Consider the following 26713-nt stretch of genomic DNA (forward strand, 5'->3'; position numbering starts at 1 on the left):
GGCTCTGAGCTGACTGTGGTGTTTCTGGGCATTGTCCCTTCATGCCTAAAATGCCAAGTACAACAGTCGTTGGGAGCATTAAAACCCTGTGCCAGAGCCAGCCACGGTCCCGGTTCAGCCGTACACGTGCCACACCACCTAGGCACAAGCACCGTAATTGTTTTAGGCGTGTGAAACCCCACTGTGGGGTCTCGACAGCAGTGTAAAAGCCCACTCCCCACTCCCCACTCCCAGTTTTTGACCATCGCTATAACTGTGCTGTGTGAAACGCCCGTGGTTTTTGTTTTGGTTGTTTTTTTTTTTTTTTGTCTAGTAACCATAGAAACACATGGTCAGGGAAGTACATTCCCGGAGAAGGACAAGCTGTGATCCTGGGTTATTGAATTCCTTTCCAGGGCTTCGAGTGCTAAAAAAATTTCGTCTCCCATCCAGAAACACACCTCACCTTTTTCTTTTCCTCCCTTTAGTTTTGGCAAGGTTCAGGTTTGAAGGATGCTGCTGGCCAAAGGGAGATGCGCTGGAGAGGGCTGGGCACAGGGAGGAGGTTCTCCAAGAGGCAGAAGACCAACAAGGGGAACGGTGAAACCAGTTTAGCTACAGACACCCCCTTTGTCTTACTAAAGTGCAGGGTAAAAATGCCGATTTTTACTCGGGGGCTGTCGGCGGGACCCCAGGAGTGTTTGTGGTGATGCCCCTGTTCCCCCTCTTGCTGCTGCTGCTGGCAGTGCGGGGCTCAGCCCCGGCTGGAGGGGCAGGGAGAGGCCCCACGCTGCTGGCTCCGAGCGCCCCTCGCCCGGCGGGTGCCCCCCAAGCCCCATCGCTCCCTCCTCAGCCGGGCAGGGGAGCAAACGCAGCGACAGGCTGGTGGGTCCGGGGGGGGCAGGGGGGGCGCTCAGCGATCACCGGCACGGGCACAGCGGGCTCGCCCCGGGGAAATCAGTTTAATTTATTGATATTATTATCGGTTTGATTTATTCCCATCGGAGTCAGAGGAGGGGGATGGGAACGGAACGTGGGAACCTGAAGCCGGCCCAGAGGGCGGCCCGCCTCGGGCTGGGAGGCCAAAAAAAGCCAAAACCGGGAAATTTCGAGACAGGGGGGATGAGGAGGAGGGAGGGGATGACCTGGGCTTGGCCCGCCCCGGTGCGGGGTTGGCGCTTGCCTCTGCCCACCACCGCGGGGGTCTGCAGCCCCGCGGCCCCCCGGGCTCCGCCAACCGGGGTGGGCAGAGCCCCGCCCCCGCCCCGCCCCGGGCGCAGCAGCACCAGCCGCAGCGGCGCCGGAAGGCGGGACAGCTCCGCGCGGGCCCGCGCGCCGAGTGGCCCCGCCCCCGGCCCCTATTGGCCACGGCGCGGCGGCGTTTCCCGCGCTACCGCATTTCCCGCGCTGCGGCGGTCCCCGCGCGGGCGGCATGGCGGGGGAGCGGGCTGTGGGGCTGGTGCGGGAGCTGCACCGCGCCACCGGCGGGCACCTGCCGCCCTTCCGGGTGAGCGGGGGGGCGCGGGCCGGGCCGGGGCCCCGACCCCGACCCTGACCCTGACCCTGACCTCGGCCGCGCGGTGTTGCAGACGGAGGGGCTGCGGCAGGCGCTGGAGGAAATGCGGGCGCTGTACGAGCGGAACCAGGCGGACGTGTGAGTGCGGGGGTCGCGCTCCCGCGGGGCACGGGCGGGGCCGCCTCTCTGCAGCGCGGCCCCTCCTCATCCTCCTCCTCATCCTCCCGCAGGTGCGAGGTGAAGGCGGGGCGGGCCGACTTGATCTTCCTCATCCGTTTTCGGCACTGCTGCCTGCTCCGGAACCAGCGCTGCGTGCTGGCCTACCTGTGAGTGCGGCGGGGCTGCTCGGCCCCCCGGCCCGGAGCGTCGGGTCCCCGGGGCGGGGCCGAGCGGCCCCTCGGCGGGGCCGGCTCGCTGTGCTCCGTGCCGGTGCCAACCGGCGCAGAGGCGGCCCCGCGCCCCCCGCTCCGTAGAAGTTGTAATTTCTGCATGGGCCAAAACTCGCCGCCCGCAAGGGGAGGCGGCGGGGGGAGGGGGCAGCGGCCGCCCCGGCCTCAGTGGCGCCGCCCCCGCGTCTCTCCCCCCAGGTACGACCGGCTGCTGCGGGTGCGGGCGCTGCGCTGGGAGTGCGGCAGCGTCCTGCCCAACGCCGTCCAGCTCCATCTGTCGGCTGAGGAAGTGAGTCGGGGTCGCTTCAACTCTTCCCCTCCTCCCACGGGCTCCTCCTGATGGATTATTACTTTGTAGAATCAAAATAGGGGGGGGCTTCCCTCCCCCTGCGGTAAATGTAGCACTTGTGCCTTTCTGTAAATACTGGTTTGTTTATTGATTGCCTGCGGGTGCAATTCCAAAGGGTTACTAGTGCAGGTGATGCGTGGCACTTGCAAGGATCAGCTGGCCTTCAGCAGACCTGACCTGTAGCCAGCACAACTGGGTCTTCCCCTGCTGCTCTCCAGTGGCGTCTGCAGCCCAGCACACAGAGCTGCGGACCTGATTCCTACCCTGAATCCCTGTTGCTCTGCCCCTGGGGCAGAGCTTGCGTTCATCTTGGGCTGGCATGAAGGCACTTGGGAACAGTGGTGTAACAGCACAAGTAAACTAGATGTCACTCATCGGGGACCTGTCTTTCAGCATTAGCTGTCTGGCTTTGCCTGAGGCATTGTGTTGATGTCCGCAGATGGAGTGGTTCAATCTGTACAAAAAGTCTCTGGCTACCTACATGAGGTCAGTAGGAGGAGAGGAAGGGCTGGACCTTACACAGGACATTAAACCTCCTAAAAGCCTGTACATTGAAGTAAGTGCAAGATAGGGAGTTCTTGTCTGTGAACAAATGTTTTGTCCAACCATCTTTTTTTTATTTTTTTAAAAAAAGAGCTTCACCTCCATCTCAAGTCAGGAGGTCACTGAGCAAATCTTCAAGAGCACCAAAGCTTCCACAAGCTTCTATGTTTTACTCTCTTCTCTCTGCCTGCCAGCATTTTACTGCCTCTTCTACTGAGGGCTCGGTGTGGTGAAAGGTGGCATTCTAGTCTGCAGAGAATTGATGGGGTGGGGCGAGTGGTCTGAACCCCACTGAGAAGGTTTTGCAGTGTTTTGCAGAAACTTAACCAATTCTCAGATCAACTAGAAACCTTGTTCCCATGTTAAGTGCTGCCAACTAGTAGTCTTTGTTGTTATTTTAAAATTGGCTGTGATAGATGTAACTACAAATTGTTTTACACAATTGATACAATGGAGCACATGCGAGAAATTGGGAGTCAGCTGCAGTGCTCTGTTCTAACGTTCTTTTTGAAAGAACATGCAGTGACAATCAACCTGCTCCTTGAGAGTTTCATTGCTAAGATTGGCGCTTTTCTGGTATGTGTGTGGGGAGGTTCTCCAGTAAGTGCAGCTGCTATTCCCCAGGCCCTGCCTCTTGTGCTGCTCTTTATGTAGTAGCTCTGTGGAGGGCTGGGCTGGGCTGCTCGCTGGGGCTTCTTGCTCCAGGCAGAGGCAAAAAGAGAGCAAGTGGAGCCCACAGATTGTGGGATCAGTCCTGTTCTGCATTTCCAGGTCTGCTGTAATATTGAGGCTCCAGGAGGCAGGCAGGAATGTGTCCATACTTAACAGTTCTGGAGCACTTGTTTCAAGTCAGCAGTGATGGCTACTATTTTCTGTGGGAGATCTGATGATCTGAGAGCTGTGTTTCTGCTTTGCAGGTGCGGTGTTTAAGAGACTATGGAGAGTTTGAGATTGACGATGGTACCACCGTCCTGTTGAAAAAGAATAGCCAGGTATCTGTGACAAAAGTGTGGTCCGTTCCCTTCCTTCCTTTTCACTCCCATGATATCCCCCTGCTTATCCCACCTTCACAGCGTGTCACAGTTCCTGCACACGTGGCTCCTTGCACACACTGCAAGCTGTGTGGCCCAGGGCTGTGGTTCAGCTCTGCCTGATTGATGCAGTGGGCATACAGCATAACAGAGCTGGCTGCATGCAGTAACAAATTCAATCTGTCTGGGTCTCAAGGCAAGTTTTGTGTGTGTTTATCTGCAGCACTTCTTACCCCGGTGGAAATGCGAGCAGTTAATCAGACAAGGAGTCCTCGAGCACATTCTGTCGTAAGCGTGCAGGACAGGAGGGGACAGCCTTTGCTCGGTGGCCTGCCTGCAACAGGGACTGAACTCTGGTGTACGCAGGACTTCAGACACCTCAGGATTTCTGCAGTAGGCACCCTGCCACTCCTCTTTAACAGCTTAGGTTTTGTCAGTGTGCTGTCTGGAGCAGTTCTTTGTTCCCACTGTGCATGTGGGAGTAAGACACCAACTGGCTGGGCTCCAGAAGCTAGGAGAGCTCCATGATTGCAGAATAAAGAACTGCTTCACCCTTCACGTCAGTGTTCTTTCAAGAGTTAACGTTGTGTTTGTTAAATGCTCTGACCTGGTGCTCTGGCCCAATCCATCTGATCCTGGAGAGTGATGCTCAGCTGGTTATTTACATGTCTCCGTGGAGCTGCTCCTCCCAGTGTCAGATGAGGCTGTGTGACCTGCTGTCTAGGATTAGACATGAAGCCTTGTCTCCCATCAGAGGCCTATAAATGTTGTTTCTTAAGGTGCTGAGTGAATGAGCATTGCAGTCTGGGTCATGGGCCTGGCCAAGGTCTCTGACAGCACGCTTGGGTTGTGTTCCTGTCCCTCGGTGAAGTCTTTCCCCAGAGCACTGGTTTGGCGGGGCCTGGGGACTGGCTGCAGTAGGGGTGGGGAAGGGAGCTAAGGGTTTTAAGGATTGCTGTCAGCACAAAACCAGAACAAGGCTGAAGAGATGCTCTCCCTGTCTGGCTTTGAGTAGTGGCTGAGAGAGAACGCTTCCAAAAATGTAAGCCCTAGGTAAGACTAGAGGTTTGCCTAGTCATAGTCCCTGGCAGGAGCCAAAAGGCAAATTAGGGAAGAATACAGGAACAGGATAAATGCCTGGGCCATTACTGCGTTGCTTTCCCAGCGCCAGCCAAGGGACTTCCCAGAGCTAGCACACCCCCCCCCTCCGCGGTGCTTCCCCCCCTGTAACAGCCCAGCTTCTCTCTGGCCCTTGTAATCGAGGCTGCCCCCAAGGTGAAGGAGGAAGTCTCTGCTGTCATCCACCAGGGCAGAAGCAGCGTGCCTAGAGCCCAAGGAGGCCGCCTCAGTCACAGCCTCCAGCCATCTCCTGGCACTGTCCCAGGGCCAGGCAGCTCCTCTGCCCTGCCAGGCTGGGACTTAAAAGGCACTGGCTGAGTTTCAGCTCACAGCCAATTTATCCCCTGTTGTTCCTGAACTAACACCACCTTGAGGTATTTTTAAGCCCTCTTCTTTCCATTGACTTGGTCCAGCCTGCCTCTGCTTTGCTATCCTGATCAGTCAGGCTTGTCTAGTCTCTCGCACAGTAGTCTCCATAGCCCCCCAAAACCCTAGGGGTCCTTGCACAGCCCCCATGTAAATACCCTCTGCTCTGCACAGAGCAAGGCAGGGGCACCGTGACAACGACGTGTCCTCCGTGCAGAGGGCAATGCCTGGGCAGATCAATATATGTGGTATTTGCCAGCGTGAGTGCTTGGCTTTGTGGCCTTTTAGACAACTTATTTTGGCAAGATGAGTACTTGCTGCCAGTGTGTGAAAGCCAGCCGGGAAGGCAAGGCAATACAGTTCACTTACTGTGTCTCCTTTGAAGAAGCACAGTGCTGAGTAGGGGTCGCTAACCTGCCCCAAGCCTTGGAGGCTCAAACTGAAAGAACTTCCCTCAGCCCCTCTGTCCTGCTCACTGCAGAGGCAACAATCTGGTAACAGGCTGGTTTGCATCAGGCTTTAGGAGGGCTAGTCTAGAGCCCAGAAGAAGCTGTAGGGCAAAAAAGTTCAACAGTTGGGGGAGGCTACTGAACTACATAGCGCACAAGACAGCAGGAGGTGCTGTAATATTGCAAACATTTTATTTTTTGCCACAACACAGCTTTCCTGCTTGGAGAGAGCTAGGAGCAGGATCCTGCAAGCCCTCCTGCCCTGGCTTTCCAGCCATAACAGCATGGTCCCAGCAGCAACCTTCTGCAGGGAGGGAACATCTGCACCACCACCAAACACACTGCCAGAGTGCAGGCAGCTTCTGGGGGATGGCTGCCCTGAGCACACCTGACTTAGAACAGCACACTCTGCCACCGAGAAAAGCACCAAAGCTTGTGCTTTCAGCAGGAAGATTCAGCTATCTGCAGGACCAGTTTCCTTACAGAACCCTGTCTGGTTTCTCCCTTTTCTACTTTCTACCCAGGAAAATCCTGGCAAGACCAGGGAGGACAAGGCTGACTTCCCAGCCCAGCCATACCTCCCCTTCCACACCCGACAAACCACAGCCAGGGGCAGGGCTGCTACAGCAGATGCCCCATCACCCGCTCAGAGATGCTGGCGTGATTTTTCCGATGAGCTGCTTCAAAGCAGAGGCTTGCTCCTCCAGCAGCTGGTTCTTCTCCTCAGTGCTCTTCTGCTTGAGCTCAGCCTCCTGCAGGGCAATTGCAAACCCTCTGTTCTCCTCACGGAGGTCTTCGATCAGCAGTTTGTTCCTGGAGAGCTGGGCCTACAGCAGGGACAGGAGGCTTAAGTTTCAGCACCAACCACACAGGGGTCCTAGTCAGGCAGGATCATGCAGCACTAACCCCTCTTGCACTCACCTGGGCATCTTTGAGCTGAGCCACCCTGTCTGCCAGCACAGCTTCAGCACTCCTCAGACTGTGCTCCAGCCCCTCTGCCTGCTCCACAGCCGCCTGCAGCAGACGCTCATGTTCCTCCTGCAGTGGGCAACAAAACCGAACGGTTGGGTTGTCCCAGCAGTCAGCTGGAGCCTGGCAATCCTGGACCATGCGTTTCTCCAGGGCCCTGCTCACAGAACCTTCATACTCCCTGAAGAAGGGGGGGGTGGGGGTTGATCAGCAGAGGTGGTGCAAGATACAAAAAGCAGTGGGAGAAGTGTCTAGAGCAGTACCGCCTTCCCTGGTCAGCACCAACTGGTTTTAAGACAAGACACAGATTTCCCAGCGATGTTTTCTATAGAAACAAGCCAATGACCTCCCCTCTCCCAGCCACACCCAGCAAAGCCCAGGGGGAGACATAATTCCCTTGGATGCAGTTTTTCTGTCTGCTCACTTTAATTCCTTAGGTTATAATTTCTTCCATTTTTGCCCTGGTTAGTTTAATTGAATTACACTGTCCTGAAACAAATGACAAACTCACAAAACCCCAGCTCCTTGCTGCCCAGTGTCCTAGAGATGAAACCACCCTGCTCTGTGCAGGCTACATCTCCATGTAGAGGGCTCAAACCTTTCCTCAGCCTGACGCAAACACAGAGTGTCTCCCTGGATAGCTCCTGCTCCTCTAGGCACATGGTATCTGGTCTGGGGTAGGTGGATTAGAGTGGGGAGGGTTCCTGTTTGAGTGCAGAGCTGTAACTGGGTTCACAAGGAATGAAAATTGCAGCTGAATTTGAAGATCAAGTGCATCTTCCATGTGGGCTCTTGATAAATAGTATCTTCCACCCAAACCTCTGGTGGCTTCGACCACAGCTGCCCTCCCTCCAGGCTGGCAGAGCTCCCTCCCCAGTACCCTTGACTGAGTTCCCACAGTTCCCTGCCTACCTGCGTCCTGATCAGCTGCCTGGATGTCTGCTCAGCCTGCCAGTGGAGGTTTTCCTGGAGCCGCTGAGACTTGCACTGTTCCTCTCTCAAGCTGGTTTGCAGCTGCTCAAACTGTTTCTTTGGCACCATGTTGTTCATCTGGGCCTTGGCCTGCTGCAACTGCAGAGCGTGCCGCATCTGGGCCAGGCTCAGGCTTCCTTCAGCTTCTAAAAGCTGTAACACAGAAAGGCTGACAGCTAGGTCTACAGCTTTGTGCCAGCAAAGGGACAGGCCCACTGTGTGCTGTGGGTGAGGGGAGAGGTTAGGAGGCACCCTCAGCCCCCACTTCAGCTCTCACACTAGCACGGCCAGAGCAGAGCAGCAGCACCACGGGAGTGGTGCTTGCTGGGCAGCCTACAAAGCCAGGGATGGAGAGCACCGAGAGCTGCAGCAGGGACACCGTGCTGAGAGATACTCCTCTTGCTGACCAGCAAGGAGCAGGAGTTGCTGGAAGGATCTTCTGGGAGGGAGCCCTAGCACCAAGGGCCACAATGGCCAGAGGCAGAGGGGGAGGCTCACCTGGCTTTGTTCTTAGATACATCCCAGGCAAGCCGGGCTTCAATCCTGCCTGTACGACATGTCCTCTGCTTCCTGCCACCAGCAACGGGCAAACCTGGTCCTGGGAGGCAGGTCTGGTCCAGCTTTGCTGTAGGACTACCTAGGGGTGGCTGGCATGGGCAAGCTGTACTCTAGAAAGCCAGTCCCTGATCCTGTCCCCAGCGCAGAAGGCAGGAGAGGGATTTTAACACATTTGGAGATTTCTCACATTGCCTTTCCTCTATCTTAGTGGTCTTTGTTACCCTGCTCTGATCACCTGCCTCGTTTCCCTCCCCTCAGACATGGCCTGCCTGGCCCCTGTCATCCCTGCCCAGCCCCAACCTGATCTGGCCACTCCTCTGGCTCCTCTGTCAGCTGAGCCATGGGGAACCACAGCTCCTGGCACTGTGTGAGCCACCTCCACTCAGCCTCCATCTCCTCTTCCCAGCCAGCCTGCAGAAGACAAGGACAGAGGGCACTCCACAGGGGCAGCTGCAAGCAAGGACGTGCCCCAGGCTGCACCTGAACTGGCTTCAGATGCATCTCAGCAGGAAGGCAAGGCCTTTGTCCCCCACAAGGGTGGAAGAGGAAGAAGACAGTCTTTCCTGCCCAGGGAAGGTGTCAAATACAGCCCCGAGCAGGGCAATACCAACATCACAGACACCACTCAGCAGCCACCACCCTGCCACCAACCAAATGACACACATTCACCTTCCCCTGCGAGGCCCTGAGCTGCTGTTGGAGCAGCTCTGTCTCCATCCGACAGGCTGCGTGCTGCTGGTGGTGCTCCAGCCTTGCGGCCATCTCTGCTCCTTGTAGCCACTCAGCCTCCACAAGCCTCTGGCTCCGCAGGTGGACAGTGGCAGGGCCAGCACTGTGGCCAGCCTTGTGCTCAGTGAATTTACCACCCAGCTGATGCATCCTGACATTCAGGTGGGAGACCTCCCCCTTGCTCTTCTCACCCTGGAAAAGGTTGAGGAAAAAACCAATTCACACAGGAGAGGTAACAGAGACTTAACCTGTCCTACGCTGTTCCTGCTGGGTTCCCTCTCAGGAATACCACTGTTGCTGCAGGACCTTGCGCCCTCAGTTCCCAGCCTGACCAAAGCCCAGTGGCCAAGTTCAAGCACAGCATTCCCATGTAGGAAAACCCACATAGCTGATAGCCCTGGAGGAGGTCACTGTGCCAGGGGTGGGGGGCAACTGTACTTATGTATAACAGAAATGTTAAGATTGGTAAGGATACAGTATGAATAGAAACATGTTTGCAGGCACATGCGATGAAAGAGCAGAGTAAGGGCTACAAGAGCAGCCTGCGTTGACACTAAAGGGCACCATTCTCCAGATGATGCTCCTAGGACACCATCTCCAGCAGTAATGCTAAGCAAGGTGCAGTTTCTGGCCCACACTCTCATCAGACGACAGCACAGCTGTCAGCAGAAAGCCTGCATCTAACAACAGGGCAGTAACGCACCCCATATCCCGTTCCTCTACTTGCCTCCCAGGAAAATGGGCAACCAACACAGCTTCCCTCCAAAGGAGGAAAAGCAGACAACGGGCAGCAGGTTGTGGCTGAAGGTTAATGGAAGCTGAAGCCAACAAGGGCCAGCAAAGGCCGCCCTGCTGCAGCTGATGGCACCCACAAGTACAAAAGACACGTCCAAAAAAAGCGGGTTGTAGTTCCCAGTCATGAGGAATCCCAGGAACAGGGTGAGGAACTAAAAGCCTGCAACCCTCATCCATGTCGCACACAAGCAATCCTAGCCAGGCTTGGTGTGCACACATGTCCAAGGGCTCATAAGCATGTGGGTTTGAGACTGGGAGTAACCAAAATCTCTGGGAGAAAGAGTGCAAGCAGGTAAAGTCAACCTCATTAGAGATTCTGTAGTAACACCTTCCCTTCTGTAAGACCTTCACTGGCTTATGTCACACAGATTTTCACTACTTGACAAGCTGTAAAATGAAGCAGGGTCTTCAAAGCAACACTGGGTTTGAATGTTTGAAACAAACACTCCCATTCTCAAGCCAGACTGGAGGGGCTGGGAGCAGCCTGGGCTGGGGGGAGGGGTCCCTGCCCATGGCAGGGGGGCTGGAACTGGGTGATCTTTAAGGTCCCTTCCAACCCAAACCATTCGACGATTCTCCTCTATAAGCACATGCAGCTTTTGTCCTGGCTCCTTACCGACGCTGTTAACTCTGCTATTTCAGCCAGCTCCTCCACGTTCTCGCGGCACATCTCACTCATGTGTCTCCTGTTGGGGAGAGGGATACACTCAGCTTCACGCAATACACTCGGCGCAGCAAACCACGGCTCCCCAAGAGCAGGGCCCTGTTTTGGGGAGCCACACATCTGGTTTTGGCCTGCAACAAGAAGCAAATCCACGCCAAAACAGATATTGTCCTGAATTGACTCAGGAGTGGGTCAGGGTTCTCTGCCCCAGCCCAGGGCAGATAGCAGGGGACATCCAAAGCCCTGCAACATTGTCAAAAACCTAAAAAGCAGAGGACAAAGAACAGTGGCAGAGATAGCTTAGCAGACTCTTGGGACCATCCACACCAGAAACCTGGCTCTGTTTGAATTTGTGGCTCAGTGGGTGACCCCAGAACCGATCCCAAGCTTCCTAAGGCAGCAGCACACCACTGGCCAAAAGGTTTGTGTAGTGAAAAAGCCCATCCTTTCCTCCCTCGGCATATCCATCCCCACAAGCTTCCCCTAACCCAGCTCCAGACGCTGCGCTCTGGGCTGCCCAAGCCTTTGGCTGGCCAAGCCTGTCCCAGTGCTGGCTGCTTTTGCACAGAGCAAAGGGTGTGAGAGTGCTGGCTTTCTCAGAAACGAAAAAAAACCAAAAGGCCAGTTGAGCCAGCAGAAATCTGGTAAATGCATCTGAGCGGTTGTTCCTTTTACAAGTAGTAACTACTCATCCATTTCCCAGCATCCCACAGCTGGCTCCTCTCTTACTCATCATGTTTGCTGCTCTTCTCCTTTGCTAGCCTCAGCTCTTGCTGGAGTCTCTCCAATTGACTTTTCAGCTGGCACAACTCTTCCCTGCTGGGAGAGACAGCACAGTGAGGAGGCTACGCCAAAGCCCAGTTTGCTCTTGGCATTCTATGCTGCCCCCCTGATGTATTCCCACTTGGTTTGCAAGGACAGCAAGAACTAAAGAAATCTGAGAAACCACCCAATAACTCATACAAAACAGGGGACAGCCAAGAGACATTGGTAGAGAAGAAGCAGGTCTTCAAGGGAAGGGAAATAATGGGGAATATCATAGAATTATAGAATGGTTTGCATTGAAAAGAACCTTTAAAGATCATCTAGTGCCAAACCCCCGGTCCCCTGAGCGTGACCATCCAGCCAATTCCTTATACACATTGTGGTCCATCTGTCAAATCCATGTCTCTCCAGTTTAAAAACAAGTATGTTGAGTGGGACAACATCAGATGCTTCGTGCAAGCCCAGGTAGATGACATCAGTTGCTCTTCCCTTATCCACCAGTGCTGTAACCCCATGAAGGCCATCAAACTCATCAGGCACGATTTGCCCTTACTGAAGCCATGCTGGCCATCACCAGTCACCTCATTTTCCATGTGCCTTAGCATAGCTCCCAGGAGGATCTGCCCCATGATGTCACCGGGCAACAAGGTGAGACTGACCAGCCTGTAGTTCCCCGGGTCTTCCTATTTCCCCTTTTTAAAAATGAAGGTTGTGTTTCCCCTTTTCCAGTCAGTAGGAACTTCACCGGACTGCCACGACTTCTCAAATATGATGGAGAGTGGCTCGGCCACTTCAGCCGCCAGTTCCCTCAAGACCCGCGGGTGCATCTCATCAGGTCCCACACTCATGCACCTTCAGGTTCCTCGGATGCTCTCAAACCTGATCCTCACCTACAGCAGCTGGTTCTTCGTTCTCCCAGTTCCTGCCTTTGCCTTCTGCGACTTGGCCGGCGCAGCTGGAGCGCTCACCGGTGAAGACCGAGACAAAAACATTGCCAGGTACCTCAGCTGTCTCCATATCCCAGGTAACCAGGCCTCCCGTTTCCTTCTGGAGAGGCCCCACGTCTTCCCTGCTCTTCCTTCCATCACTGCATACCCACACAAACTTTTCTTGTTGCCCCTGTCGTCCCTGGCCAGGTTTAATTCTGTCAGGGCTTTAGCTTTCCTAACCTGATGCCTGGCTGCTCGGACATTTCTCTATTCCTCCCAGGCTGCTTGTCCTTGCTTCCACCCTCTGCAGGCTTCCTTTTTGTGTTGGAGTTTGTCCAGGAGCTCCTTGCTCATCCATGCAGCCTCCTGGCGTTTTTGCCCGACTCCCTCCTTGCTGGGACGCACTGGTCCTGAGCCTGGACGAGCTGGTCCTTCAGCATTAACCAGCTCTCTCGGGCCCCTCGTCCCTCCAGGGCTCTACCCCACGCTACTCCACCAAGCAGGTGCCCGGAGAGGCCCAAGTCTGCTCTCCTGAAGCCCAGGGTAGCGAGCTTGCTGCGCGCCCTCCTCGCTGCCCCGGGGATCTGGAACTCTGCCATTGCAGGGTCACTGCAGCCAAGGCTGCCCCTGACCTTCACGCTCCCCAGCAGCCCCTCCTTGCTGGTGAGAGCAAGGTCCAGTGGGGCACCTCTCCTCACTGGCTCCTCCATCACTTGGGGAAGGAAATGATCAGGCATCCCAGGAACCTCCTGGATTGCTTATGCCCTGCTGCGTTGTCCCTCCCGCAGCTACTGGGGTGCTTGAAGTCCCCTATGAGGGGGGCCAGGGCTTGCAAACATGAGGCTGCTCCTTTCTGTCTGTGGAGAGCCTCTATAGAATAAGGACAAGTAGATACAGGCCCTGAATTTGTGTGGCTTCCAGCTGGCTGAAGTAATTTTGCATGCCTCTCCAAGGAGTGGAAAGTGATTTGGCTCATCAAGAGACACCAAGACTTCATTACAGGACAATCAGGTGGTGACCCCATTTCGTCAACTGCAATAGAGTCACATCTGGGGAAGGCAGCTTGCTTGTGAGGCCTCTGTGATCTTACAGTGCTGGACACAACAGCTAAGACCTCAAAACCAAGGTAGCCTCTCTGCTGCATTATTTTTCCACTCCCACTGGTACTCCCAGTCCCCCATGAGGCCATCAATACTGGCATTTGTTGGAAGGAAGCTCAGTCCTGCGTTAAACAGTTCTATCCAATAGCTACTGCTAAACCCCAGGTCCATACAGGACCCAAATTCCTCAGTGGAGAGTGCAGGAGAAGAGACTGTCCACCCTGGCAGGGAGGACAGCACTGCAGTTTGTGGCACTGCAGGTGGGAGGCAGAGGAGCTCTGTGGAGAAGTTCCTCCTCTCTTCAACCAAGCGAGAGGACTAGTGCGTGGGCCCTGGGCGTTTGCTCCCCCCACCCAGCAGGACTCTCCTCACAGCAGCTGCTTTCTGAGCCCGTTTCACACCAGGATTCCCATGCTGTGCTTCCTGTGGCACCTCCAACACCCACACACAGCTGTACAAAGCAGAGGAGACCAGCGTGTCACGCGAGCACAACCCAGCTCTCTGACCACACTCCCACAGTTAGTAAAAGACACGCAGGGGACAGCAGGACTGAACATAGCTGCTGTTACAGAGTGTCAAGAGAGAACACAGCTGCTGTTAGAGCGTCTTGGACCACCACACATTGTTAAGCAGCCTTGTGTCTCAGAAGGCATCTGCTTTTTTGCAGCAGCACTGTGTTAGTTCTGCAAACTGCCTCTGTGCTCAAACCTGCCGCTCACTTGAGCTCTGGGTCATTTTCTAGCCAGTGCACAACACCTTTGAGCTGCATCAGCTCCAGTTTCACCTTGTTCCTTTCCTTTTCCAGCTCCATTTTGACAGCCTGAATATCATGTTTCTGCCCACGCTGCTGTGCCACTCTGTCTCCCAGGGCTTTTTTTTCCTCTCCTTGCCCAAGCAGATGAAGTCCACCTATGTCCTAACACACTGCTGTGTCTGCTATGTGAAGGCAAACTATTTAACTTTGCTCTCTCTGCCTCCTTCCCAAGCACATCCCCTTAGCTATCAAGATTTCATTTCTCCTTGACAAATGCCTTCAGATTTGACTCCAGCTTCAAGACAGAGTAGGCCACTCACTGCAACTGTCGTCTGCACTGGTCCATCCATCACACAATTTTTCATTTCTTCTCTGTTCCTCCAGTGCTGAGGTTGCAACAGGCGATTTTGGCCTAGCTGCTCCTCCGAGTCTTGGGGACGTGCTCCTTTTCACCCAGATGGCAGCTCTTCAAATACCTCGTCCCTTCCTACATCAGAGTCCTCAGCCTCATGGTCTCTGCATTATTCCCATTTCATCCTGGTGCTTTTTTTGTCTTTTTCTTCTCAACAGCCAGTATCTCACACATCTTAACTTGTTCCTCATGAACCTTCTCCTCCATCTTTAGATGCCTCTTCTTCCACAGAGAGACCATGTCCTTCCCCTTCCACTTCCACTGCTGCCTCTCCTGGGCATGCTGCTCTTGGAAGATCTCTCGTTGGAGCCTTTATCATTGGGAAATCACCTCCTTCCGCACCAATGTTGCTGCAACAAAGCCTTACACAGTTGTCCTCACGCTTAGCAATCACTCCATGAAAGCTCCTGATTCTGCTCAGCCTCTGCATCTTTCCTAAAGATAAAAACCATTTTGCTGACCTGCATTTGATAACACAGCCTGAAAAGCTCAGCCAAGCCTCAGAACATACTTTTGCTGCAGAGGCAATACAGTTTTCTTTAGGTTGCAAAGTCAAGGCTATTACTTAAATGTTACAGAAAGTTCCCACACCATTTTGCACTTCTCAAAGACCCATCCATCAGATGTCTTCCAACAACTCTGAAAGCTCCCCAAGACAGCCAGACCCTCTACCATTCACGGAAGACAGTGGTAACACAGCTCAAATACCTTGCGTTCCTGTTATTTGGGTTTGTTCCCCTGGTCTGCCGCAGACTTCAGCCAAGCCACCTCCTTTCTCCCACACCTACCCCACATCTCAGCTCCTCAGCCCTAAAACAGGGATAATGACCTAGCAAAATCCTCCACTTGTGCGCTGCCGAAGCAGTCTCTGCTCCTGAAGAGGCACAGCAGGGAAGAGCCAGGAGGAAAGCCTGCGGGGTAGTGGTGGGGTGGGCTGGGAAGCAGGAGGGGGCAGGCGTGGACATGCAAGAGTTTCCTGCCCAGTTCTCTCCAGTCTGCTCTGCAAGCCATTCTGGCCCCGGGGAGGTTGCAGAACTAGCACCACAAGCACAGCAAGGGAAGATGAACAGCCATTTAGTGACAACCTTACTCTCCCACAGGCCAGTGTGTTTTGGATATATAGAGAAATTTAAGCCATTTTTTGCTGCTTTTAAGACAGCAGGTAGTGATGATCTAGGAAGTAGAGGTAGGTTTGCTAAGGACAAAGAAAGAGATAACAAGAAAACACTGATGAAAGCTCTCTTATTTCTCTCACTGTTTTGAGATACAGTCTTTGCTGGGTGCTGTCTCTGCCACAAGCTTCTAGAACATGCAGGGAAACCTAACGTCTTGAAATAAAAGCACTCATGTAAACTGACTTTATATGTCTTACACTGAGTGGCTGCAGCCCTGCAATACTGCCCAGATTTTCTTCCCAATTAAACCAGATCTCCAGCCCTGTGAGAAATCAGCCCAGCCTACTTTGGTATGAGCAGGAGATGCACCTCTAGCCCTCTGCTTAGCCCCAGAAAGAGAACAGTGCCAGACCTCAAGCTCTCTCTGTCCCTGCGCTGCATCCTCAGCTCTTCTCCCTCCTGGTCCAGCTGCTGTCCTGGATGGCAAGTGTCTTCGGTGTGCTGTTGTCCCACCCTGGCCTGCTCCATCTCAAACCTCTCCTCCACCTCCAGGCTCCACAAACGTTTTTGCTCTTTCAGGCTATCAGTTACAGCCCAGTACTTTGCAACCGTTTCTTTCAGGTCTCTTCTCTGGTCTTCCATCTTGTGCACCTCAATCTGGAATCTTTCCTCACTGTCCTTACTTTCTCTCTCAAAGTTTTTCCTCATTATCTGAATTTCCTCCTCGTAACACTTTATCTGTTGGGAGGAGACAGGATTTAGACATTAGCACCATGCTCCTGAGCTCCCCTCTCCTCCAATGGCTCTGACTGAGATCGATCTATTGGTCCCTCTCAACAGGGGACACTTCAGGCAGTTCTGGTCCCTACTGAACATAGGGCAATAATCAGTCTCACGCAGCAGCCTCTAACAAGCAGGTATCAGTGGGTCCCAGCCCTTCCCAGCAAGCAAAACAGTTCTCCCCTTTCTCCTTGTTTGCAAGAGATCCCAGAGAGGAGAAGGGAGAGGCCAGGGCATCATCCGCCATTGCTCCTCATATCCCTCCTCCACTCCTCAGAGTGGTCCCTTGTCCAAGATGCGGTGGTGAGTAGCTGCTGCTCCCCACAGCTCCCCTGCAAACACCAGAAACTCCAGGATTTGATGAGCACAAAGGCAGGACTGTGAGGGAGGCAGAAGATCTGCAAGCAGCTTTGTGCTCCTTGAACTGTTTTGTCACCTATGTGGCAGTTTAGGATTTAGTCTTGCAGTGCTGCAGTGCAAACCCAGCAAGCATCCTCAGTTCAGCAGCAAAAGGAAGAGTGAAGGTGGAAACCGAGGCCTCACACATATGAGCATTCACTGCTTTCTAAACGGAGGGATGGACTCACACCGTCACCTCAGGACAAGCAGGTTAAAAGCGTGCTGCAAGCCCAGGGAGACAGGGCTCTGATAACCGTGTGCCATCGGGAGATACCTGGCTGCTCCTCCTCTCGGTCCTGTTGCTGGCTTTACTGCAACAGCAACACTGAGTAGAGTTAACCTCTGGTTCCCCATAAGGAGCAAGACCCACACAAACATTTTGCAAGGTGACAAAGAGATTTCCACAAAGCCTCTGCCAGCCAGCGAGGGCTCCAAACGCTCCTATCAGCTAAAACAGGCTGAGGAAGCACATGCAGTAATCCCAGCAGAGACGAGGTGCCACCCTGCTCCCCAGCCCGAGCTCTCCAGCAACCCTCCCACAGCAGATGCCCCATCAGCCCTGCTGTAGCAGGGTGCCCACCGAGCAGTTGTGCCAGGAAGTCAGGACATCTTCCGCCACCCGCCTCACCTTGGTTTCCAGCTGCGCTTTCAGGTCCTGCAGCTGCTCTTGGAGTTGCTCCATTGAGAGTGACATCTCTGTGCACGCAGAAGCGGGAACCAGAGGGCTGGGGGAGCGGCACACTGGCAGAGAGGAGCCCTGTGAGGACAGCCCTGGCTGTCCTGATCAGGATAGCTGCAGCTTCATCCAGTCAAGTCCATACAACCCCAAAAGACAGAGATCTCCCATCTACCTGGCAACCAGTCCTGGGGCTGCATCACCACTCCGGGCCAGAATTTTCTTCCTAATGCTCAACCCGAACCTCCCAATCCACAGTTTGGGGCTACTTCCCCCTCCTTATAGCGCTTCCTCAACATCCTCAAAACGGTGAAAATCTGCTTGTTCAATCCCGGCAGCCCAGTCCACAGGTCACCATCACCAGCTTTCAAGTCGGAAGAGCCTCATTCCATCCACCTCCCTTCCTCCTCACCACCCATCACCCAATTCTTCCCTCCCATGGCTGCCCAGTACCAGAACTGGCAGCAGCAGCTCAGGCACAAGCCACCCCACACTACCATGGAAACTCCGATCTGGAGGGAATCTTGATCATGCTGAGAAGATGGAGAGGCACCGAACCCTCCTGCACTTTACCTCCTGCTAGCAGCCCTCTCTCAGCCCTGCTCTCCTGCAGCTGGAGACGCAGCCTTTCCAGCTCCCTTCGCAGCACTCCATTCTGGTCCCACAGCACCTGAAGCAGAGACTGGTCATGGTGCGGCTACAAAACTCCCCAGGGCTGCAGGGTCCGAGCACCCATGGCTCCCAGAGGCCATGTGCACTCAGGGTCTCTTGCAGCATGAAGAGCAGAGCTCCCCTTGCCATCAGTCAGAGAGTAAGGCAGGGGGATCTTCTTCCTTCCCGAACAGGCAGAGATGACAGATTTTGGAAGAGCCAGAGACGACACAGAAGCCCAGACTACCAAGATCACCATCATTAGACACTACAAAGCACAAGCAGCCACAAACAACTGCCACCACATGCAAAAGTACACAGCACCAGGGGTTTTTGCAGACACCTCAAAGGGCTGGACATCCTGAGACCCCTCCTGACCTAAATACAAACACTGCTAGCAACCAACACACAAGAAACACCATGATCTCAGTACAATCCTTCACACAGCCCAGAGGTTTGCATTTACACCCTCAAGACACTCCTGTGGGCATCTGGGCTAGCCAGCAACCACTACTGTACACAGACAAACCAACAGCAGGATTTACGGTGAAGCAAGTTGCATCGGGCTCTGGAAGGGAACATTTCCAGCTTGCAGAAGGAATAAAGCTGGGTGAGAAGGTGCTGATCCCATGGGAAGCACAGCACAAGGCAGGGCCTGCTTAGCCCGTGTAGCCCAGACACACGCTCAGAGGCCAGTGCAAGAGTTTAGCCTGTCGCAGTGCCAACATCAGTCTGCAGCAAGGAGTCCCACAGCAAGTGAGCCACCACACTAGTGCAACGAGCCACTTCCACGCGGGTGTCTGGAGCTGAGCACCTGCTTGTTTCACTTCACGCCCTCCATCCTGTACTGGAAACAACAGCGTACAAGCTATCCTGCTTCCCTCTGGGCTGTCCACTTTGATCAGACATCAAATTATATCCCCTACACTGCCACCCAGGAAACTGATGGGCTACAAGAGCCTATGAACTAGGATACTCCCAAAGATTCCGATTAATAAATATTACTGAGCAGGTCTAGACAAATGCAAACCACGTTTGTTTAACCTCCAAAGAGGAGAGCAGAGGAGGAGGGGGGCTTGACAGCATGCAACAGCGGTAAAGGATAAACCCAGGTGGGCGCCCACACAGGGGCAGATGAATCCTGAAGGCCGAACGTCTCCAATCATCAGCATTCTCATGGACAACTCTGGGGCTGCTCCAATGCAAGGAAAAATTGCAGCACCATCTTCAACCCTCTGGTGCCACCTGGAGCAGCGCTGTGCTGGATAGTGGTCCAGCATGTTTGCCTTTAATTACAGCTTTGAGAGGGGCTGTCTGCTGCATCCATGAAATGGCTTTGCTAAACGCGCAGATTTCAGCCTCTGCTGGAGGGTTTTGATAAGTCACCATCTCTACTCAGTGGTGTTCCCCAGTCACACACAGCACTTGGAAACAAATGGGCAATGCAATAAGCACAGTACTCAGGAGCCAAGGTACGGAGCACCCAGCAACTCACAACATGCAAGATACACTTAAAAACATGACAAGGGAAATGAAGGCTATGTTCACATCTCAGAGAGCCCAAAGCTCTGGGTGGGAGCACAGCATCCTGCATGAAGTACAACACCACAAATAACACCCGTGCCTGGACCACACACACAGCAGGTACCTGGACAGGCTCACCTTGACTCTCTAGCAGAGTCCAGCAGCAACAAGTTTTGTAGGGGTTGTTAAAGTGGGGGAAGGAGGAGGAAGGAAAAAACAAAAAGATAGAAGAATGTTGCTGGCAACATGCTTTCCAAAGAACAGCTTTCTCCTTGCATTCGAGAAGAAATGCAGAAGAGCCCAGGGTGGTCTGTCCTTACACACAGAACTAGCTCCCAAACAAAATACTCCATGGCTACAGGGTAGTAGGAAGGGAGGAATTTTGGACCCACCTCTTCTCCCCTCCTGCCAGTATCCTAGCAAGGGAACCAACCCATGGAGGGCTGGCTGCAGGAGCAAGGAGACAAGCTGCTTTACTGAGGACACAGCTGTGTCCTGCCTCCTGCCAACAGACTCCAAGCAAGGCAAGAGGGATCCCTGCTCTGCACTCTGATCAGGGCTGCCTCCTTCCTTCCCTCCAGGCCAAAGTGCCCAACAGATGTGCCAGTGAGAGCTGTGCTTTCACAACAGCACTGCTGGAGAGCTGCCGACCCGTACCTTGCACTGCCGCTCGTAGTCCAGGACAATTTCTGCAAAGCGCCCACTCTGGTTCAGGAGCTCTGGGCTGTGGGGCTCCACCTGGCCCAGCTGCACAAGCAGAGGGAAACACTTCTCATCAAGAAAATTATCACCTCTCCAAATGGAGAGTCAAAAGCTCTACTAAATCACCACAGTCATGGCAATACACCCAGAGATTCAATAGAAAGGCTTCTACTGACACCCGTGGGATGGGTCAGATGCAAAAAGAGGAAAAACATTTTTCTTCACGCATGAAAGACACCAAACTACAGGCAAGCTAGCTTTCCCAAACTGGCTAACAAGATCACGGACTCATTTCTTCCCCCAGGTCCATTTTACCAGGTGCCTCACTGGAATGGAAGACACTAAAACTAACCTTTCAGTTCCATACTCATGAAAAAGAAAGTTTTTCTTTTCTGGAAACCAGACTCTGAAGTTCTCATTTGAAGACTGCAGATGTGCAGAATTTTCTCCAATTGCAAACTTTCCTCACCCTTTTTTTTTTTTTTAAATCAAACTTTGACAGGCCTAAATTAAAAGGCAATATTTTTTCGTTCCAGGCTGTCATTAATGTGCAGGAGAGTTCAAAGAGGGGGAGACCACAACAACTGACCCAAAATACACAAGATTTCATAGAAAAGGGTCAATCTTTTGATGAGTTCCTGAACAGTCCCTATTTAACCACAACAGAAAGGAAAGCTACCTTGACCTCCACAACGTGATTGAGTTCTTTCTGCAGCCCCAACACCAGCTTCTCAGAGGCCTCCAGTTTCTCAGCCATCTCTGTGACCCTGTTTTGTAGCTGCGTGTTCTCCTGCAAACAGAAGAGAGAAGATTCTCTTGATGTTGTGGGACCTCACATCACAAGATGGGTTCATCAGCCATGGGCCTTCAGCGGGAAGCTTACAAGAACTGCCACATCAGCATGCCAAACACAGCACAGCTCCCAGGGGACCCTACTTTGGACAGCACACTGCTGATACACACCATGAGGGATGGGGTTTGGCTCATGTCTCCCAAGGACAGACATAGGAGTAGGCTTTGCAAAGTAAGAGCTAGACAGCCCCACAGGCTCGTCTCTACCTCTGCCTCACAAAACTGTGGTTTCCCTCACAACCAACAGAGGCAGAAATTTCTGAGCTATCTCCACCTGTACTTCTACACTGAGTACTGGAAAAATCCCAGGCATGTGGACACCATCGTCTCTGCTTTTGGCATGGTCCGTGGCACAATTTTAGCCTCAGGAGTCAAGTGTTCAGGTGTTACCAAGAGCCAAAGCACTCCCAACAGACAACATGGGGGTTTAATAATGTCATGGCGAGGGAACAAGCTCTGTATTTAATTCAATAGTATGGATGTGGCTGATTATTTTGCTGCACAAAACTCCTGTCCTTCCCAGCAAGAGCAACACAAACTATCCATCTTTGTCACCACCTCTGCTTTGCCTCCTCTGAAGAAGTGAAGATGTCTCACCCAGGGCAGTTTTACTTACCTTCATCATGTGGTTCAGTCTCCCTTGCAAGCTGGCCTCTTTGCCCTGTAGAAATTGTGTATCAGCCTCTAGCTTCGCTTGGTGACTGACTGCTTGCTGCAAAAGCAGCTCTTTTGCCTCTATTTCTGCCTGAAAATCCCTGGGGAAAAAAAAAGCATCATGCCTGCGGCACCTGGAGCATGTTCTCAGATAGCCACAAGGTCCAGGCACCCCCTTTCACCATGCACAAAACAGGAGATGAGAGCCCAGCTGGAGGGATGCCAGGACCGCAGTGTGGCACTGACACAATGGTAAATCCAGTGGGAGATTCATAAATGGAGACTGGGACGGGAGGCAGAAGCTGTGGGCACCCACAGGTAAACTGTTTTCCCTGCCCCACCAAAAGGGACCCCTCCCTACTTGAGCTTGCTCTGGATGTGCTTGAGAGCGATGTACTGCTTGTCCAACTCCCTGCCAAGCTGCAGGCAACGTCTCTCTGCTTTCTCCAAGTCCAACCTTGCCTTGTCCCTCTCCCTGGCCATCTGCCTCACTTGGATCCTGCAGACACGGCAAGCAGTGCATTAGGAGACATCTCATGCACCCACAGAAGGGCCCTCCTCACAGTGAGCAGCATCCTTACCTGAGGCACTGCAGTTTGTATCCATAGGAGGTGACAGCTGCATGCTGAAGCCCACTCCTGGGGACTGCGAGTGTGTTGTCCAGAGCTGCAGGCTGCTCTGCCAGGCTCACCTGCTCCTCTGTGCTGCTCCTCAGCATCTGCAAGGGCAACGCAGAGTGAAATCACCTCCCCATTCTAACAGTGCTAACAGGACTTCTGTTGTTAAACCATCTGATCACCGTCCAGTCTTTCAGAGATCCACCCCAACTCACAGACGGGCCTAGATCACATCCACCTCCAATTTTCCCCAGCCCTGGGATGGCAAAATCCTGCTAGCCCATCACGAACCTGACTGCAAGTGCTTCTTCCACGCCGGGACAGCTGCTTGCTGGAAGGCCTTGCTGCTCACTTCACCCACCACCACTGGTCAAGGCAGCACCAGAGACCCTGAGGATCTTCTCTAAGTTCTTCCAGGGCTCAGAAGGCAATGGCAAGTTCAGCCTTGGCAAATCTCGTGCCGTTGCTGATGTGGGCCCACACAGTTTGGCTGGAAGGATGGACTCCTTCCCTGAGCACTCTCTGACACTGAGGAAAAAAGCAGCAGAGGCAAGTCAGTGGGGCAAAACTGGCAAAGAAAAACAGGCAGCTTTCAATGCTGAAAGGAAACTCCTGGGACCCTGCCAATATTGGAGAACGTTCTAAAAAGAAGCCCAAGCTGCCAGGAGGGTGATATCCTGAGCTGTCCTTAAGGCAGCCACAAGGAGCAGGTTGGCAGGCACGGACCACATACTTTTGTCTCCCTGCTAACTCATGAAAACCCCGTATGCACAGATATGTGAATATGGTCCACAGACCAATGTGGAAACAATGTGGAAAGTCATATAGCATCAGCGGGTCTTGTGAAAACTGTCAGATGTGGACTGCCAGCCAATATTTTGTTTGATCTAGAAGCTAAAAGTGGGTTAAAGTCAGCTTCAAAAGTAAATGAGATTCGGCCAAGCTGAACCAAAAAAGCAGAAACCAGAAAACTGGTACAGAACTGGTAACATCTCCAAGAGCACTGATTTCATTCCAGGTTTGGGAGAAGCCTATCTTCAGAAAACCGTTACCTCAAAGTCTTAGGCTAAAATAACTTGAAACAATTCTTTTTTTCTTTTTTTTGGAGCTGTTTTGTTCAGGATCCTGGATGAACCTGTCCAGGCTGTCAAGGTAATCAGAGATTCATTTCCACCTTAGTGCATTAACCTGCATTAACTTCAAAAGCATTTGCAAATGCCTTGCCAGTCCTTGCAATTAAAAGCACTAAGGAGAAAGAAGTATTTTACATCAAAGACAATATGGACGAAGCTTGCTCCACGCACTAAAAAGCAGACAGCCTGAGTCACAAGAGATGCAGAGATGTCAGCACATCTGAAGCCAACGTTAGAATTGGAGTGTCTGTTAGGATATGCATCCCTCTCCCTCCCATAAAAAGATGAGGCTTGACAGCCCTCTGTTGTTCAGTATTACCACCCCACCCCACCTGCACAGGGTTTGCTCCTGCTCAGGCAGCTCCCAAGGGAGCCTTTCAGTCACCATGCAGTGGCTGAAGTCCAGACCATACCCAAAAACTGTCTGAGTCTCCCCAGGTTGCCACCCTCAGATGCCCAACTAAGGCCTATTAAATCACTCCCTTGTGAAACAAAGCATCTTGGTCTGAATTGTTCTCAGTGGAACCCATTCTTTAGCCTCCTTTTTTGCAGGGAAATAGATGGAGAAACCTTTCTAAGTGTGACGGTTGGATTTGTGCCTGTATTTCCTGCAGCACACTGTAGAAACATCAAACACAAATCAACTGTCTTGTGTAGGGAACTGGCAATGACTTAGGGCTCCTTACTCAAAGCTAATGGAAATCACCTCCAAGGAGCTGCAGGCCAAGGCAATCAACCAGGATCCATTTTATAAAGAAAGTTTTCTGCCTTTCAACTCACCTCATGAAGTGCTGAGTCTTGGCTGCTTGAGAGACATTGACGTACCTTGGAAAAAGGGGGTCATGAGGCTGAACATGCCAAAATGCAGCCCCTCAAAGCTCACCCTTCCATCTCCATCTTTTTCCAGTTTAGTGAATAAATCTCCAACATTCCTAAAAAATGAGTATAAGAGAAACCAGCTGCAGGAACACAGCTTGAAGCATCCAAACAGCTTCTTAAAATAAATCCCATCTTTTCTACAGTGCAAATGGAACACAATTAAAAAACTTTTTGAAATTTAATGCTGCTCTATTTCCATGCACACACAAAGGAACAAACTCCTCTCCACAATGTCTGAAATGTGAACCCCAGTAGTGGATGCAGACAGGTATAAAACCCACTTGAATTCTGCTTCAATTTTGGGAAAGATGGGGGATTAAGGGCCCCTGCCTACTCTGGGACCCTGAAGAGATACAGTCACCCTTCATTTTGGAAATGGCAGGCTATTCGCGGAGACACACAGCAAAAACACAAAATACAATGGGAACAAGTGTAACAAGGGAAACCTCAACTGGCCACAAGGAAAAAATTCTTCCGTCTGAGCGCACTGCAGCCCTGGGACAGGCCCACAGAAGCTGTGGGGTCTCCATCCTGGAAGACACACAATCCTAGACTGGACAAATGTGGAACAACTTGATCTAGCTTGAAAGTCAGCCCTGCTGTGAGGAGGACTAACCCAGATGCCTCCGGAGCACCCTTCCCACCTAACCCTGCCATGCTCACACTACAGACCAGCTCCTCTCCAAGGGGAGCCACCTGTGTTCCCAAGGAAATGCAGCCATGCTGGGGTACACCAGCTCAGGACTAGCGCCTGTGGTCCACGGGAGGCAAAGCTTACTTTTGACCATCACTTCCTCTGACTCTATGGATTCACTGCCCAGGACCCACTGCCTATCCCTCTCTCAACAAGCCGGCTCCCAGCCTTCCCCTGCTCACCTCATTCTCAGCTCCTTCAGCCAAACGCTGGCTGAGGAAAGCCTCGGCTCCTGCACCTACCTCCTCTGGGAGGGCCCACACTTGAGCCTCAGACACGTCCAGGGAAGGGCTGGGCACCCGCCGAGAGGTGCAGGCCAGGACAAGCTTCCAGATGAAAACACAGCACACCATCGGCCATCCTAAAATCCGCCTCCCCACAACTATTTGTAAAACAATACTGTGAGGACCAAGCGCCCCCTCTATCTGTGCTCATCCCTGCAAGGACAATGCCACCGACACAAGGACAAAGGGGACGAAGCAGTATTACTCCCCTGCCACAATCTCAGTTCAGGCCTCTTAACACCATGCTGCCCCTTTCGCAAATGCTGGAGGATCTGTACCATGTCCTCTCCTGATGGCTTGCCAATACATTACACACAGAGAGGAGGGAGACCATCGTACCCTGGGCCTCCACCATTGCACTCACAAGAGACGTATCACTTTCTGCCTCTTTGTTTGCCTTCAGGTCCTGTAATAAGAAAAATGGGGAAAGAGCATCAGTCACAGTCTGACCCAGGGCAGGGGCGACACACCGCAAGCCTGCCCGCTCCTCCACCCAAACACGCGGCTCCTCACACATCTGCCCGCAGCCAGAACGGGAAGAACCCACGTGCAGCACTCAGCCTGACTCACCCAGGCACCCTCAGACACACCGGGACCGCAAATGTTTGTGGTTTTCTAACAACCTCACTTTACCACGTCAAACATTTTAACACAGAATAGTGCCCTGCCAAGCAGGAGAGAGCCTTATCCCACAAAAGTTTAAGGGTTTGTTTGGAGATAAAGCAAGTACCCAGGGTTAAATCAGCCCTCTGTTCAAGCATGAAAAGATCGTTGGAGGAGGAGAAGAAAAAAGAGAAAAAATGAAAGATGTAAATCCTACTGCAATCCCAGGGGGGAATTCTAGGATAGATATTCTGGAAGATAATGGAGTGCAGCATGCCCACACCCAAGTCTTCTGCCCCAAAAGCAAACCCAGAGACCTGGCTCCCAGCTGCCTGCATGACACGGGCAAACAGAGCATCAGAAGAGAGGCAGAGCAACGCACGGGCCCTTCTGCCCTGCCCTCTGCTCACGACATCTACATCTCACTCAGCGGCCTTGTCCGAGGTCAGGTTTGCAAACCAACCGCCGTTCGCACCCCGACTTGCACAAGAGGTGACAGGGGGCCGGCAGCCCGGCGCCTCCGGGGCCTGCGCACTCGGCTTCACACGGGCGGGGCGAGGCGAGGCGGCCCGTACCGACAGGCCCACAGCGCCCGGGGCTCCCGAGGGGGACGCATCACCCTTCAGCCGGCGACGAGGCCCACTCACACGCGGCCCAGCGACGCGTGAGCAGGGACCCGCGCCCCGCCCCGCCCCTCCGCCCCGCGCCGGCCCTCACTCACCGCGGCGCCGCGCGTGCGCGCCCCGCCCCGCCCGCCGCCAC

General features: G+C 53.3%; 2 protein-coding genes across 14 annotated transcripts; one reads left to right on the forward strand and one right to left on the reverse strand.

The window, feature by feature from the left end:
• The first annotated feature begins 1328 nt into the window (after nucleotides 1–1328).
• On the forward strand, nucleotides 1329–4365 carry GINS1 (GINS complex subunit 1). Its single transcript, XM_056344583.1, has 7 exons — nucleotides 1329–1486; nucleotides 1569–1633; nucleotides 1726–1821; nucleotides 2083–2173; nucleotides 2673–2789; nucleotides 3694–3768; nucleotides 4031–4365. The coding sequence occupies exons 1-7, from the start codon at nucleotides 1412–1414 to the stop codon at nucleotides 4097–4099; spliced, it is 588 nt and encodes a 195-aa protein (XP_056200558.1). The 5' UTR covers nucleotides 1329–1411; the 3' UTR covers nucleotides 4100–4365.
• Nucleotides 4366–5911: 1546 nt separating this feature from the next.
• Nucleotides 5912–26689, reverse strand: LOC130151792 (ninein-like protein). Of its 13 annotated transcripts, XM_056344496.1 has the most exons (18): nucleotides 26365–26650; nucleotides 25688–25754; nucleotides 24317–24423; nucleotides 22650–22886; nucleotides 22323–22459; nucleotides 22103–22240; nucleotides 21704–21842; nucleotides 20915–21025; nucleotides 20191–20280; nucleotides 17932–18028; nucleotides 17311–17423; nucleotides 15916–16241; nucleotides 11158–11247; nucleotides 10381–10450; nucleotides 8910–9161; nucleotides 7623–7835; nucleotides 6663–6779; nucleotides 5912–6568 (listed from the first exon to the last, which is right to left on the reverse strand). In XM_056344496.1, exons 5-18 carry the CDS (start codon nucleotides 22457–22459, stop codon nucleotides 6380–6382), a joined length of 2082 nt encoding a protein of 693 aa, XP_056200471.1. In that variant the 5' UTR covers nucleotides 22650–22886; nucleotides 24317–24423; nucleotides 25688–25754; nucleotides 26365–26650; the 3' UTR covers nucleotides 5912–6379. The 13 variants fall into 13 exon arrangements, with proteins under 13 accessions (XP_056200471.1, XP_056200474.1, XP_056200469.1 ...); XM_056344499.1 differs by lacking the exon at nucleotides 24317–24423 and having other exon boundaries at nucleotides 25713–25754; XM_056344494.1 differs by having other exon boundaries at nucleotides 22650–24423; nucleotides 25713–25754.
• Between the last annotated feature and the right edge of the window lie 24 nt (nucleotides 26690–26713).

This window comes from Falco biarmicus, chromosome 6, assembly GCF_023638135.1.
Source record: "Falco biarmicus isolate bFalBia1 chromosome 6, bFalBia1.pri, whole genome shotgun sequence".
NCBI classification, from domain to species: Eukaryota; Metazoa; Chordata; class Aves; order Falconiformes; family Falconidae; genus Falco; species Falco biarmicus.